The 15154-nt window shown below is 45.7% G+C and overlaps 1 protein-coding gene across 1 annotated transcript in view; it reads right to left on the bottom strand.

Annotated features, from left to right (window-relative positions):
- LOC140424759 (WD repeat-containing protein 48-like) overlaps positions 1–15154 on the bottom strand; it is a 127271-nt gene that overhangs the window by 75098 nt on the left and 37019 nt on the right. The window contains exons 2-3 of the mRNA XM_072508139.1: positions 10426–10566; positions 2256–2334 (exon numbers count right to left, since the gene is read on the bottom strand). Coding sequence (XP_072364240.1) covers positions 2256–2334; positions 10426–10566 — 220 coding nt within the window. The remainder of the gene's footprint in view (positions 1–2255; positions 2335–10425; positions 10567–15154) is intronic.

The raw sequence follows: 15154 nt of genomic DNA, 5'->3' as shown, positions 1-15154 counted from the left end.
ATGAAGTACATGAGTAAAGAAGTAATGTTAGTATAATAATAATCTTTATTGTCACAAGTAGGCTTACATTAACACTGCAACAAAGTTACTGTGAAAAGCCCCTTGAAAGCCCCTTTAAGGCACCACTTTGGCCTCATTTGAGTATTGCATCCGATTTAGATGAGGGAACTAAATGTAATCTCCAAATCTGCAGATGACACAAAGTTACATGGGAGGGTGAGCCGTGAGGATGCAGAGATGCTCCAGTGTGATTTGGACAAGTTGCGTGAGTGGGCAAGTGCATGACGGATGCAGTATAATTTGGATATATTTGGATAATGAGGTTATCCACTTTGGTAGCAAAAACAGGAAGCGAGTTTATTATCCAAATGGCTATAAATTGAGAGAAGGGAATATATAATGAGACTCGAGTGTCCTTGTACACGAACTGCTAAAAGTAAGCATGCAGATGGTGAAGGCGACAAATGGTACATTGGCTTTTATAGTGAGAAGATTAGAGTATAGGAGCAGGGTGTCTAGCACTTATCCAGTGAGACCATACCAAGAATATTGTGTGCAGTTTTTGTCTCCTTATCTGAGGAAGGATGTTCTTGCTATGGAGGGAGTGCAGAGAAAGATTACCAGACTGATTCCTGGGACGACAGGAATGACATCTGAGGAGAGATTGAGTTGGTTAGGATTATGTTCACTGAGTTTAGAAGACTGAAGGGGGGGGATCTCATAGAAACCTATAGAATTCTAACAGGACTAGACAGGGTAGATGCAGCAAGGATGTTCCTGATGGTGGGGATGTCCAGACACAGGGATCACAGTCTAAGAATGCGGGGTAAACCATTTAGGACTGAGATGTGGAGAAATTTCTTCACCCAGAGAGTTGTGAGCCGAAGGAATTTGCTAGCACAGAAAGTAGTTGAAGCCAAAACACTTATGTTTTCAAGAAGGAGTTAGATATAACACTTGGGGCTAAAGGGATCAAAAGAAATCAAGTGCCAAACTTGAGAAAGGATGTGAAGAATTTAAAGAGAGTACAAAGGAAGTTCATAAGAATGATTCCAGGAAAAAGACAGCTTTGAGGACAGATTGGAGAGGTTGCCATGTTTTCCTCAGAGAAAAGGAGGCTGGGAGGAGACTTTATAGTGATATTAAAGATCTTGAGGAAAGGGTAAATAGTGAGAAACTGTTCCCTCTCAAGACAGCATCAAGAACTAGAGGACACAAATTCAAAATAATTGACAAAAGGAGTAAAAGTGATGAAGGGAATTTTTTTTTTTTTTTTTTTTTTAAACCCAGAGGGTGGTTGAAATTCCTGAGGGGGTGGTGGAGGCAGGTTCAATTGTGATATTCAAAAGGGAAGTGGATTGCTTTCTGAAAATAATTAATGTGCAAGATTATGGGGCTACGGCAGGAGAGTGGGACTAGGTAGAATGTTCTTTCAGAGAGCCAGTGCAGACTCCATGGCCACATGGCCTCCTTCTGCACTGTCAAGATTCCACGACTCTGCATCAGTGCAGGAAAAATGAAAGAGCAACAATATTGCCACAAGGTCAACACACCAATGGGCTGGTTAAACAGCATTTGGATCCACCACCGCCAACAGAGTACTGCACGTGGACAATACCAGTCTTGGGTAGGCTGAATTAAACAATAATCACATGGCATAGAGCAGTGATGGGCAACCTCGGCGAGTGAGTGGCCATCCTTCATCTGTGAGTTGCAAGATTAAAATCAGTGTTGTTCACGAACCATGACTCCATGAGTAAGATTAAATACATTTAATACATGCTGAATATTCATAGAAGTGTTGCAGAAAATGCTTGATCATTTATATATTAATGGAACTGTCATCAACTTCAAATGGTAAAAACAAAAGAAATATTGACACTTTGGACGCAGAGGGAGCGCACGGCTCAATGTTGTGAGCAATCAGCATGGACCTCACTTCACTTGCTTTACTTCAGTCATGCCAATAGGGAAAAAAACTACGCAGATGAAAATCAGTGGAATGTGGCAACCCTGTGCATGGGCAACGGTCAACAAAATGTCGCGTGGGCCGCACTCAAAACCCAGATGGGCCGCTTGTGGCCCCCAGGCCGCAGATTACCCACCACTGCTATAAAGCATCAGTAACGGGCTGCTCAGCAGCTTGAGCACAAAGGGCACAATGGGAACCAAACTGGGTGGGAAGATGATTTTACTGTTAAACATACTCAAGTGTATAAAAGCCAGATTCAATGAAGCGAAGCTGAACTACTCACAGGTCTTTCCATTACAGCATAACACCACATCATTCACCCAGTCAGTGTGGTGCTCCATGGAGGCAATATAAGGATCTTGCTGAAAAAGAAAAAGAGGAATCATTAGGCAGACAGAAAAGTGGCAGCACAACTTCAAAGTTGGATTGCAATCTGTCCCAGAGTGACGACCCTCGGAAGGAGCAGTCCTAGACTGCCCGAGTTTAACACCACATGGAGTGCAACTCTCGTGTTGAGAAGTGAAATGCAGACGATGAGTATAAAGATTTACAGACGTATTTAGAAATTGAAGATCATTACATAAGGAGGCAGAAAGTTGTGATGAATGGATGCTTTTCTGGCCGAATGGAAGAATGCAGCGGGGCCCACCAGGGGTCAGTATTGGGATCATTGGTTTTCTTGATTTATATGTAAATAACCTGGACTCAGATACAGCGTACAACTTTGAAGTTCACAGTTGAAGCAAAACTCAGGGTAGCATAGGAAAGTGAGCTGTGTAGTAACAGGCTTCCCCAGGATTTGAAAAACGGCCATTTAGGAGAAGCTAGACCGGACAAGTGGAGCTGAGGCCAAAGCAATTTAATATGGAAAAAAAAAGATAAAAACATGGGAAAAAGGAGAAGACTATACCACTTGAATCTGCTTCACTATATAATAGAAGGTGACTGAACTTCAACTCAGCTCCACTTTTGCTCCAAAGATACATTAAATATTTTTAACAACTGACCACCTACAGCCTTTTGCGGCACAGAATTCCAAAGATTCTGGGGTGGCACAGTGGTTAGCACTGCTGCATCACAGCCCCAGGGACCCGGGTTCAATTCTAGTCTCGGGTGACTGTGTGGAGTTCGCACTTTCTCCCAGTGCCTGCGTGAATCTCCCAGTGCCTGCGTGAGTTTCCTCCGGGTGCTCCGGTTTCCCCCACAGTCCAAAGATGTGCAGGTTAGTTGGATTGGCCAATTGCCCCTTAGTGTGCAAAAAGTTGACATGGTTACGGAGATATGGTGGAGGTGTGGCCTTAAGTAGGGTGCTCGTTCCAAGGGCCGGTGCAGACTTGATGGGCCAAATGGTCTCTTTCTGTACTGTGGGGATTCTATGATTCTCAACTTACCAAGTGAAGAAAATTCTCCTGATTTTAGCCCTAAATGGTCAACACCTTATCTTAAGACAACGCCTCTTAGATCTAGACTTGCCAGTCAAGGGAAAGTGTCTCTCATCAGCTAACCCATCAGGTCCTCTCAGAATATGACATTTCAATTAGATCACCTTTTTTTAAACGTTAGAGAATATAGGCCCATTCTACTTTATGTCTTCTTATACAAGTCCCTCATTCCAGAAATCAATCTGCTATACCTTCCTCCAAGGCTAGTTTAGCCTTTTCCTTACGTACAGGGACCAAAACCATACAGTGATGCATTTTGTGAGAAAAATGCAGGGAGGCAGCATAATGTAAATGGAACTATTTTGAGAGGAATGCAAAGTAAAGGGTCCCACGGGTGTACATTCATAAACCTTTGAAGGTGGCACAGCAACTTCCTAACTGGTTAAGAAAAACCCATGGGATACTTGCTTTTTTCTAAATAGGGACACTGAACACAAAATGGGTCAGTCACGCTAAACCTTTTCCAAATTCCTGGTTAGACCCTAGCTAGACCTCCCTCTCGCTCCCTCCCCTGCACACAGAGTGGTGTAAAGATCTGGAGCGGGATTGCCCCTTTTGGGGACTAAGTCCCCATGCCCGCCGGAAAATGAGCGAGAATCACTCCGGACATTTTCCTCGAAGGTCCGGGGTGATTCCCCATTTTCCAGGGGGCTAGCAGGGCCCCAGCATGCGTCCCGCAGCTCCAGCTGCTGGCGGGGCCCTGCTGTCCAGACCGCGCGGCTGCAAGCAGGTTCGCGCATGCGCGCGGCAGCCCACCTCGGCGCGGGTGCCGCCGACATGGCGGACCCACACAGCAGGTCTGTACGTAGTTAGGTAGGGCCCCCCCAGATCACGATGGCCCGCCGATCGGTGGCCCACGATCGCGGGCCTGACTACCGCTGAGGCCGCCCCCGGAGTCAGATTCCTCCTGCCTTCCACCAGGACTGCCACCACGGCCGCGGGTCCGAGCTCCCGCCGGGTGGTACCAGATGTGAACCATGCCAGCGGGAACTCGGCTGGTCGACCGCAGAGAATCGCCGCGGGGGCCTGTTCCAACGGCCCCCAATTGACGCCGTGTCGACCGCACGTGCACGAGACAGGTGGGTCTCCGGATTTCCGGCGTGAACGGCTATTCTCCGACCCCGCACTAGGTGCAATTCTAGCGCGGAGAGTCGGAGAATCCCGCCCCTGGAATTTTCTACATGGAATGAGAGTGAAAGCAGAGGCTCTCAGACTTCCAAAAGTCAGCTGGACATGCACTAATTTGCAGGGTAATGGGGAAAAGTTTGGAGTGTGGTCTAAATTGCACAGCTTCTCCCTCGCCATATTTGGTTTTTTAAAACAAGAGCCTGCAAAGGCACAGCAGGTTGAATGACCGCTTTCTGTGCTGTAAGATTCAATGCTCTAATTCTTCAGTATTTTTACTGCCCGTCTGATACAGTGCAAGTATTAATATACAGATCATATAATTTCATAGAATTTACAGTGCAGAAGGAGGCCATTCGGCCCATCGAGTCTGCACCGGCTCTTGGAAAGAGCACCCTACCCAAGGTCCACACCTCCACCCTATCCCCACAACCCAACAACCCCACCCAACACTAAGGGCAATTTATCATGGCCAATCCACCTAACCTGCACATCTTTGGATTGTGGGAGGAAACCGGAGCACCTGGAGGAAACCTACACACACACAGGGAGGATGTGCAGACTCCGCACAGTGACTCAAGCCGGAATCAAACCTGGGTCCCTGGAGCTGTGAAGCAATTGTGCTACCCACAATGCTACCGTGCTGCCCCTGAGGGTTAATTCGCATTAATATGAGGGTTAATTCCTCTTCCTCGTGTGCCAGGCTTAGCCTGATACAATTTAAGGTGGTTCATAGAGCGCATATGACGGGGGCGAGGCTGAGTAGGTTCTTTGAGGTGGAGGACAGCTGTGGGAGGTGCTCAGGAAGTCCAGCGAACCATGTCCATATGTTTTGGTCATGCCCGGCACTGGAGGGGTTCTGGAGGGGAGTGGCGGGAACAATATCTAAGGTGGTGAAAGTCCGGGTCAAGCCAAGCTGGGGGCTAGCACTATTTGGAGTAGTGGACGAGCCGGGAGTGCAGGAGGCGAAAGAGGCCGGTATTCTGGCCTTTGCGTCCCTAGTAGCCCGGCGAAGGATCTTGCTAATAAGGAAGGAGGCGAAGCCTCCCAGCGTGGAGGCCTGGATAAATTATATGGCTGGGTTTATCAAGTTGGAAAGGATAAAGTTTGCCTTGAGAGGGTCTGCGCAGGGATTCTACAGGCGGTGGCAACCGTTCCTAGATCATCTCGCTAGATGAAGGTCGGACAGCAGCAACAGCAACCCAGCCGGGGGGGGGGGGGGGGGGGTTCTCTGGGGGGCATTTGAGCAAGGAAACACATGAATGATCCGGAAACTGACGTGTACGGGAAGAATCCAATGTACAAAGTTCTGTATCGTATTGACTTGCCATGTTCATGTCTTGCCACGCAAGTTCTCTTTCTTTTCTTTGTCACGGGTGGGTGGGGGGGGGGGGGGGGGTTTGTTTGTAAGGTGGAAAATATTGTTGAAAAATTCATAATAAAAACATTTTTAAAAATATATATTTATAGATCATATGGAGGTTTGAAAGGAATACACAAGTTCTTGTGGAGGAAGTGGGTTGGTGATTGATGGAGTCATGAATAGATTATGGCATGAGTGGGTTGAATCGATCGAATGACCCATTATCATTCCAGACGTCTTGGTAACTTCACAATGGCATTTTTTGCATTTATAAATTTCTATAAATCTCAGTACTTATTCTTCAAGATCACTTGACATTTCCAACTCTGTTACCAATAACAGGGCTCAGTAGCCTGGAACAAACATTGCTGAGGGTGTGGAGGAGGAAGAAAAACATTATTTCTTCTTAGAAAGATCAATTATGCTCTTTCCAATCTAAGTGAAGATCATGAATAGCACAGACCATATGCAATAAACAGAAATCCAATCTCTGCGCTATTATTCACATGTAATGTTTAAAGAAGTGACAGTTTCCCTGTTATTTGCACAGTCTGATGAAACTCATGTGGGGAAGTTCATGAATAAACTTCAATATTGACAAGTGTGAGACAGTACATTTTGGTGGGAAGAACAAGGAGCCCACATAAGTGTCTAAATGGGGTGCAGGAATAGGGGAACTGATGCAAGTTAATAAAACCATTAAAACACACAAAAAGCACTGGGATCCATTTCTAGATGGACAGAATTGAAAGCAGAAAAGTGATATTAAACTTCATAGACCCTATTCACATTGCACTTTCCAGGAACTGTGTAACATTTTGGTCTCCATATTACCAAAGTGAATGGAGGCAAAAGGTACAAAATAATTTGACTGGAAGGATAGCAGAACTGAGGTTATAACTATTAGGAAATTTGAATAAAGTGGGGACCTTTTCTCTCTTTAAACAAAGATAGAGAAGTGAGTAATAGGGGTCTTTAAGATTATGAAAGAGTTTGATCAGATAGACAGAAAATCTTTTCCATTTTCAGATGAATCACAACTATGGGCCATAAGTACAAGATTTTGTTTTTAAAATTCCCCAATTAAGGGGCAATTTAACATGGCCAATCCACCTACCCTGCACACCTTTGGGTTGTGGGGGTAGACCCACACAGGTACGGGGAGAATTTGGAAAATCCACGGACAGTGACCCGGGGCCGGGATTGAACCCGGGTCCTCGGCGCTGTGAGGCAGCAGTGCTAACCACTGCACCACCGTGCCGCCCTGGCCATAAATATAAGATGGATCACGAATAAATCGAAGCGGGAATTCTGGAGAAGTGTCTTTACCCAGACAGTGGTTATAAATAGAACTCACTGCAAGGATTATTTGAGGGTAACAGTAGATGCATTTAAGGGAAAGCTGGATAAGCATGAGGGAAAAAGGAATCGAAGGATATAGACTTAGATGAAGGAAGTTTGTGTGAAGCACAAAACCGATGGTGTTATGCCAAGCAATATCGACTACTATGGCTAAGCCACACAGTTAGACTGGATGACTGTCACCTATCAAAAGATGCTCTGTATAGAGCTTGAATGTCCCAGTAGACCTGTTGGGGCATCAAAACTAAGATACAAGGATTCACACAAGTGAGACATCATTTCAGGTCATATTGACAGTAAACACTAGGGACAGTGTACACATGACCAAAACACTTGACACCAAAGCTCACAGTGGAGCTTGGAAATCGGAAGAACTAAGCCTTCAGATTAGGACCGTTGCTGTTCGTAGTATATATAAATGATTTGGAGGAAAATGTAACTGGTCTGATTAGAAAGTTTGCGGACAACACAAAGGTTGGTGGAATTGCGGATAGCGATGAGGATGTCAGCGGATACGGCAGGATTTAGATTGTTTGGAGACTTGGGCGGAGAGATTGCAGATGGAGTTTAACCCGGACAAATGAGAGGTAGTGCATTTTGGAAGCTTTAATACAGGTAGGGAATATACAGTGAATGGTAGAACCCTCAAGAGTATTGACAGTCAGAGAGATCTAGGTGTACAGGTCCACAGGTCACTGAAAGGGGTAACACAGGAAAGGTAGTCAAGGAGGCATACGGCATGCCTGCCTTCATTGGCCGGGGCATTGAGTATAAGAATCGGCAAGTCATGTTGCAGCTGTATAGAACCTTAGTTAGGCCACACTTGGAATACAGTGTTCAATTCTAGTCGCCACACTACCAGAGGGATGTGGAGGCTTTAGAGAGGGTGTAGAAGAGATTTACCAGCATGTTGCCTGGCATGGAGGGCATTAGCTATGAGGAGAGGTTGAATAAACTTGGTTTGTTCTCACTGGAACGAAGGAGGTTGAGGGGCGATCTGATACTACAAAAGTCTGAGGGGCATAGACAGAGTGGATAGTCAGAGACTTTTTCCCAGGGTAGAGGGGTCAATTACTAGGCGGCAGAGGTTTAAGGTGCAAGGGGCCAGTTTTAGAGGAGATGTACGAGGCAAGCTTTTTTGTTTGTTTTTTCTACACAGAGGGTAGTGGGTGCCTGGAACTCGCTGCCGGAGGAGGTGGTGGAAGCAGGGACAATAGTGCCGTTTAAAGGGGCATCTTGACAAATACATGAATAGGATGGGAATAGAGGGATACGTATCCTGGAAGTGTAGAAGATTTTAGTTTAGATGGGCAGCATGGTCAGCGCAGGCTTGGAGGGCCACAGAGCCTGTTCCTGTGCTCTACTTTTCTTTGTTATTACCACAGTAAAGTGTCATTATAGGAAGGAGCATGCAGCAGTAGTCCCTGGATCAACAAATGACAATCTATGGTTCCCCAACTGCAACCAAAGTCTTGCTGAAGTAGGACTATCTTTGAAAACTCAACAAATGAACAGTGGGTATCGCCAAAGCCAAAGGAGAAACAATGGTCTGGACCTATTGGGCTAAATGGGATATGTTCCTTTGCTGTAAACATTTTGCAAGAGTATCGACCCACAGGCTTCAAAACTAAAGAACAAGGGTTTGCAGTTGCAATCCCCCACCCAACACAATCACAACTGTTACTCTCAAATAGCACCAACTAAGAGACAATATCTGTGCATAATCTTTTATTTATATCCATTTAGAGTACCCAATTATCTATTTTTCCAATTAAGGGGCAATTTAGCATGGCTAATCCACCTACCCTGCACATATTTTTGGGTTGTGGGGGGGTGAGACCCCTGTAGACAGGGGAAGAACATGCAAACTCCACACGGACAGTGACCCAGGGCCAGGATCGAAGCTGGGTCCTCAGCACCGTGAAGCAGCAGTGCTACCAATGTGCCACCATGCCGTCCTAGTATCTGTGCATAATCAACATTAATGTAGGTACAACTGGAATACTTCAGCATTCAAATCACTTCAGCTATTTTCATACGAAGTACCATGATATCATTAGAATTCACTGCCCAGAATAAACATATTTATTCAAAAATATGAATTCACTGCTCAGAAAAGTCTTTGGATCTGCTCCTGCTTTACTGATTTAACTTTTCATGAAGTAGGGCAGAAAATGGTGCACAGACCTCAGATTTGCTGAAATAATCCCAAGGAATTGACTGATCCCTATGACAATGTAGGCAAATACGCAGACTTCACTTCTCTTCAGCTGAGAGTTGTGAGTCAGAATGGGCATGTGGGGGCAGAGGGTACAGGCACAGGGTGCTAGAAGAAAGAGTAATGAATTGTTGAATTGCTTTAGGAAGAACAAAAAACTGGAAATAATAAGTCAGTCAGGTTTGTACAACTTGACAGCCATTCTGACAAAAAGTCATTGGCCTGTCTTTCCAGTATTTTCTCTTTTTATTTCTGATTTCCAACATCTGTAGTTGGTAGTTTGCTTTGGAATATGACTGCCTTTATGTTCAATGGCTTCTCTTTTGCGTTAACCCTTAAAACACCCAATTGTCGAATTTGACCTATAGGTTGCTTAACCAGAACAAAAAACACCACATTTCTGTCTCCATCACCAAGACCCTGAAATTACTTTAGTGCTTCATTAACCTTCAATAATCAGAACTTTTGGTAGCTTCGGAAAAATACAATAGCTCCTGATGTTGAATGGAAGGTACAATGAATTTTCCACAATCCTCTGAGGTCATAGATGAAGTTAATATAGATCCCAAAAGATTGAAGGATTATAATTTCAGCGCTATTTCAAGAAAATATCTTCAGGTTGTTGAGAGCTCCATTTGTGTGCAATTTACATTACTTAATGAATCTCTAACATTTCCCTCCCGCCAATTCGTAAATAAATATTGACATTGCAGATTTTAGTACTCCGCGTGAGGAGCCAGAGATATTGGGCGTGATTCTCTAGTCTCCCTGTTTCTCAGCAGCAGGAGCTGGCCTGCCGTTAGCCAGCGGTGGGATCTTCTGATCCCGCCGCCGTCAATGGGATTTCCCATTGAATCTACCCCATGCTGCTGGGAAACCCATTGCAGGAATGCGCTAATCGGCAGAACCGGAAGATCTCACCCATGCGGTTCAAATTTCTCACCTTGTGCTGGTTGACGCTCCATATCCTGATAATTGAATCTCGACCAGCTGTGAACAGTCTGTTTAACGTGGGATCAAGCTGAAGTGCATTAACGCCATTCCGATTGTATTTCTCGACTTCATCTCGAATAACGTATGACACCTAAAGTGAGAAAAAAAAAAATCAGCCATTAACAACATTACCACAAGTCATGTCACTGTTTTGTTATGCTCTTGTCGTAGCATAAGCTGCTTCCTTGATGTGCACTCTGACAAAGGAAGGTTCAGACTTGGAGATAGCTTTAACACTTTTATTAAACTATTAACAATTCTCCTACTTGGATTCGATGCTACTGTTAATCCTTCTATAGCTACTCAGACTGACTAACCAGTCTGCTACAATCCACGTGGTGGGAGTGATGTTCAATCAACCCTGTGTCTGTACTCACTGAGAGTCTCCACTTGAAAGAGCCCAAGCAGGTGTGATGTGTCCTTTTATATGGGTTGGTGTAATGCCCCCCTGTGGTAGTGTCACCACTGTGTGTATCTTGAATGCCCATTGAATGTCCTATTATCATAGAATTTACAGTGCGGAAGGAGGCCATTCGGCCCATCAAGTCTGCACCGGCTCTTGGAAAGAGCACCCTACCCAAGGTCAACACCTCCACCCTATCCCCATAACCCAGTAACCCCACCCAACACTAAGGGCAATTTTGAACACTAAGGGCAATTTATCATGGCCAATCCACCTAACCTGCACATCTTTGGACTGTGTGAGGAAACCGGAGCACCCAGAGGAAACCCACGCACACACAGGGAGGATGTGCAGACTCCGCACAGACAGTGACCCAAGCCGGAATCGAACCTGGGACCCTGGAGCTGTGAAGCAAATTGTGCTATCCACAATGCTACCGTGCTGCCCATTCAAATTGCACCATCATCCCTGGTGAGATTCGAACCCATATGCCCAGAGCATTACCCTGGGTCTCTGAATTACAAGTCCAGTGACAATATCACTACGCCACTGCCTCCCCCTTTTATCTTACTGACCTATTGGTTGACTGTCTGTGTGTCATGTCTCTGGTGTTCCCTCTAGTGTCTAGCTAGGTTTAGTGTATGTACATTAACCCTTTGTGTACTTAGTGATGTATACCACCACAGTCACAACAAATAAAAATAAAAATACAAGAAATCCGTCAGACAGGCTGAATTGTGTAGTGACTACTTAAGAGGAACAAATACAATAGATTGTGGTTAAATTAAGCTGCAATCACCAGGTTTTTAAATTTCTCCACATTACAGCTACTTGTAAGAATGCCCTCCCATTTTGATCATTTGTTGAGTGACATTAAATTTCCAGCAAAGTCAGTCTAGTCCCTTTATGTCAGTTGTTGCCAAACCAGACCAGACCACAAAATAGGAAGTTCACACAGTTCAAAGACAATTTGTCCATACCTACTACACTTCACGTACAAGAACTCGCCAGAACCTCTTCAGATTTGAAGAGCTGAAATTTAAGTAACTAAATAAGATAAGTTAGGGAACAAAGCTGGGAGGATAAAGGAAGAAAAAGTGAATGAGAGCAGAAACAGGAAGGCAAAACAGCTGATTGAGTGAGTACAGTTATATATTCTATAATATCAAGGAGCAAAGAAGGGCCTGAGTTAGTATTAATTAATACTAGTTTATACCATTTGAAATTGAACACTAGTTACTACTATTTGATAGTAAAAGGATAAATTCAACTTAAAGGAGTATGGCATGGCAACAGAGTCTAAGCCGTGGTCTGCTCCTCATGCTCCATATGGGAGACCAGAAACGTTTCCAGTTCTCAAGACCAGCATGTGTGCAGGAAGTGTCTCCAGCTGCAGTTCCTGGAAGCCAGAGTTTCAGAGCTGGAGCAGTGTCTGAATACACCGTGGAGCACCCACGAAGCAGAGAGTATCATGGATAGCACGTCTAGAGAGGTGGTCACACTGCAGGCTAGAGTCCACAGACAGGAAGGGAATGGGTGACCACCAGGCAGAGCAAGAGGGCGAGGCAGGCAAATGACAGAGCGAGTGAAAGTGGTGGGAGATTCAAGTGTGAGGGCCGTGCAATGTTCCTCCTGCAGGATGTTCGAGGCGAGGGACACCTACGGGAAGTGCACCCATCTCCAGCTCCTCAAAGACCATGTTAGGGAATTGGAGCTGGATGAACTGAGGATCATTCGGGAGGCAGAGTCGGTTATAGATAGAAGCTACAGGGATGTAGTTACTCCTAAGAATGAAGGTAGCTGGGTGACATTTAAAAGGAGGGGGAAGAAGCAGTCAGTGCAGGGATCCCCTGCGGTTGTTCCCCTCAATAACAGGTATACCGTTTTGGATACTGTTGGGGGGGGGGGGGGGGGGGGGGCTACCAGATGTAAGCCACGTGACCAGGTCTCTGGCACCGAGTCTGTCCCTGTGGCTCAGAAGGGAAGGGGGGAGAGCAGGAGCGCATTAGCTATTGGAGACTCTATAGTTAGAGGTACAGATAGGCGGTTCTGTGGCAATGATAGAGGCTCGCGGTTGGTGTGTTGCCTCCCGGTTGCCAAGGTCCGTGACGTCTCTGATCGTGTTTTCAGGATCCTTAAGGGGGAGGGGGAGCAGCCACAAGTCGTGGTACACATCGGTACCAACGACATAGGTAGGAAAAGGGACGGGGATGTAAAACAGGAATTTAGGGAGCTAGGGTGGAAGCTGAGAGCCAGGACAGAGCCAGGACAGACCGTGTTGTCATTTCTGGTTTGCTGCCAGTGCCACATGCTGGCGAGGTGAGGAACAGGGAGAGAGTGCAGTTAAACACGTGGCTACAGGGACGGTGTAGGAGGGACGGTCTCAGTTACTTGGATAATTGGAGCACATTCTGGGGAAGGTGGAACCTGTACAAACAGGACGGGTTACACCTGAACCAGAGGGACACCAATAGCCTGGGAGGGAAATTTGCTCCAGCTCTTCGGCGGGGTTTAAACTAATTTGGCAGGGGGATGGGAAACTGATTTATAGTCTAGGGGATAGCGTTGCTGGAGTTCAGGAAGTAGAGGGTAGTGCAATAGGAAGGTACCAAGGTCACAAGAGTGGACCTGCAGGCATGAAGGTGATTTGAAGTGCGTCTACTTCAATGCGAGGAGCATCAGGAATAAGGTTGGTGAGCTTGAAGCATGGGTGGTGCCTGCGACTACAATGTTGTGGCCATTACGGAGACGTGGATAGAACAGGGCAGGAATGGTTGTTGGAGGTTCCGGGGTTTAGATGTTTCAGTAAGATTAGGGAAGGTGGTGAAAGAGGTGGAGGAGTAGCATTGTTAATCAAGGATATTATAATGGCTGCAGAAAGGCAGTTTGAGGAGGATCTGTCTACTGAGGTAGTGTGGGCTGAAGTTAGAAATAGGAAAGGAGCGGTCACTTTGTTAGGAGTTTTCTATAGGCCCCCAAACAGTAACTGAGATGGAGGAAAAGATTGCAATGCAGATTTTGGATAGGTGAGGTAGTCACAGGGTAGTTGTCATGGGTGACGTTAACTTTCCAAATATTGATTGGAACCACTATAATTCAAATAGTTTGGATGGGACTGTTTTTATCCAGTATGTGCAGAAGGGTTTCCTCACACAATATGTGGATAGACCGACAAGAGGCAGGGCCACATTGGATTTGGTACTGGGTAATGAACCGGGCCAAGTGTTAGATTTGGTTGTGGGAGAGCACTTTGGAGATAGTGACCACAATTCGGTGACTTTCACTATAGCAATGGAGAGGGACAGGAACATACGACAGGGCAAGGTTTATAACTGGGGGAAGGGCAATTACGATGCGATTAGGCAAGAATTGGGGAGCGTAAGATGGAAACAGGAACTGTCAGGGGCACAATTGAGATGTGGAGCTTGCTCAAGGAGCAAATACCGCGTGTCCTTGATATGTATGTCCCTGTCAGGCAGGGAGGAAATGGTCGAGTGAGAGAACCATGGTTTACAAAAGAGGTTGAATGCCTTGTCAAGAGGAAGTAGGGGGCTTATGTAAGGATGAGAAAACAAGGTTCAGTTAGGGCACTTGAGGGATACAAGATAGCTAGGAAGGAGCTTAAGAAAGGGCTTGGGAGAGCTAGGAGGGGGCATGAGAAGTCCTTGGCGGGTAGGATCAAGGAAAACCACCAAGGCTTTTTACACTTATGTGAGGAATAAAAGAATGACCACGGTGAAGTTAGGGCCGGTCAAGGACAGTGGTGTGAACGTGTGCATGGAGTCTGAAGATATAGGAGAGGCCCTAAATGAATACTTTTCTTCAGTGTTCACAAAGGAGAGGGGCCATGTTGTTGAGGAGGATAGTGCGATACAGGCTGGTCGGCTGGAGGAGGTAGATATTCGGAAGGAAGATGTGTTAGGCATTTTGAGAAACCTGAGGATAGATAAGTCCCCTGGGCCTGATGGGATATATCCTAGGGTTCTTTGGGAGGCGAGGGATGAGATTGCAGAGTCTTTGATCTTTATGTCCTCACTGTCTACAGGAATAGTGCCAGAAGACTGGAGAGAGGCGAATGTTGTCCCCTTGTTCAAGAAAGGGAATAGGTATAACCCTGGGAATTATAGGCTGGTTAGTCTCACTTCGGTCATAGGTAAATTATTGGAAGGGTCCCGAGGGATAGGATTTATGGTCATTTGGAAAGATACAGCTTAATCCAGGATAGTCAGCACGGATTTGTGAGGGTAAGTCTTGCCTCACAAGTTTGATTGTATTC

This window comes from Scyliorhinus torazame, chromosome 6 (assembly GCF_047496885.1).
Source record: "Scyliorhinus torazame isolate Kashiwa2021f chromosome 6, sScyTor2.1, whole genome shotgun sequence".
In the NCBI taxonomy this organism is placed as follows: Eukaryota; Metazoa; Chordata; class Chondrichthyes; order Carcharhiniformes; family Scyliorhinidae; genus Scyliorhinus; species Scyliorhinus torazame.
The sequence above is the reverse complement of the archived record's forward strand: the minus strand, read 5'-3'. Positions and strand labels throughout refer to the sequence as shown.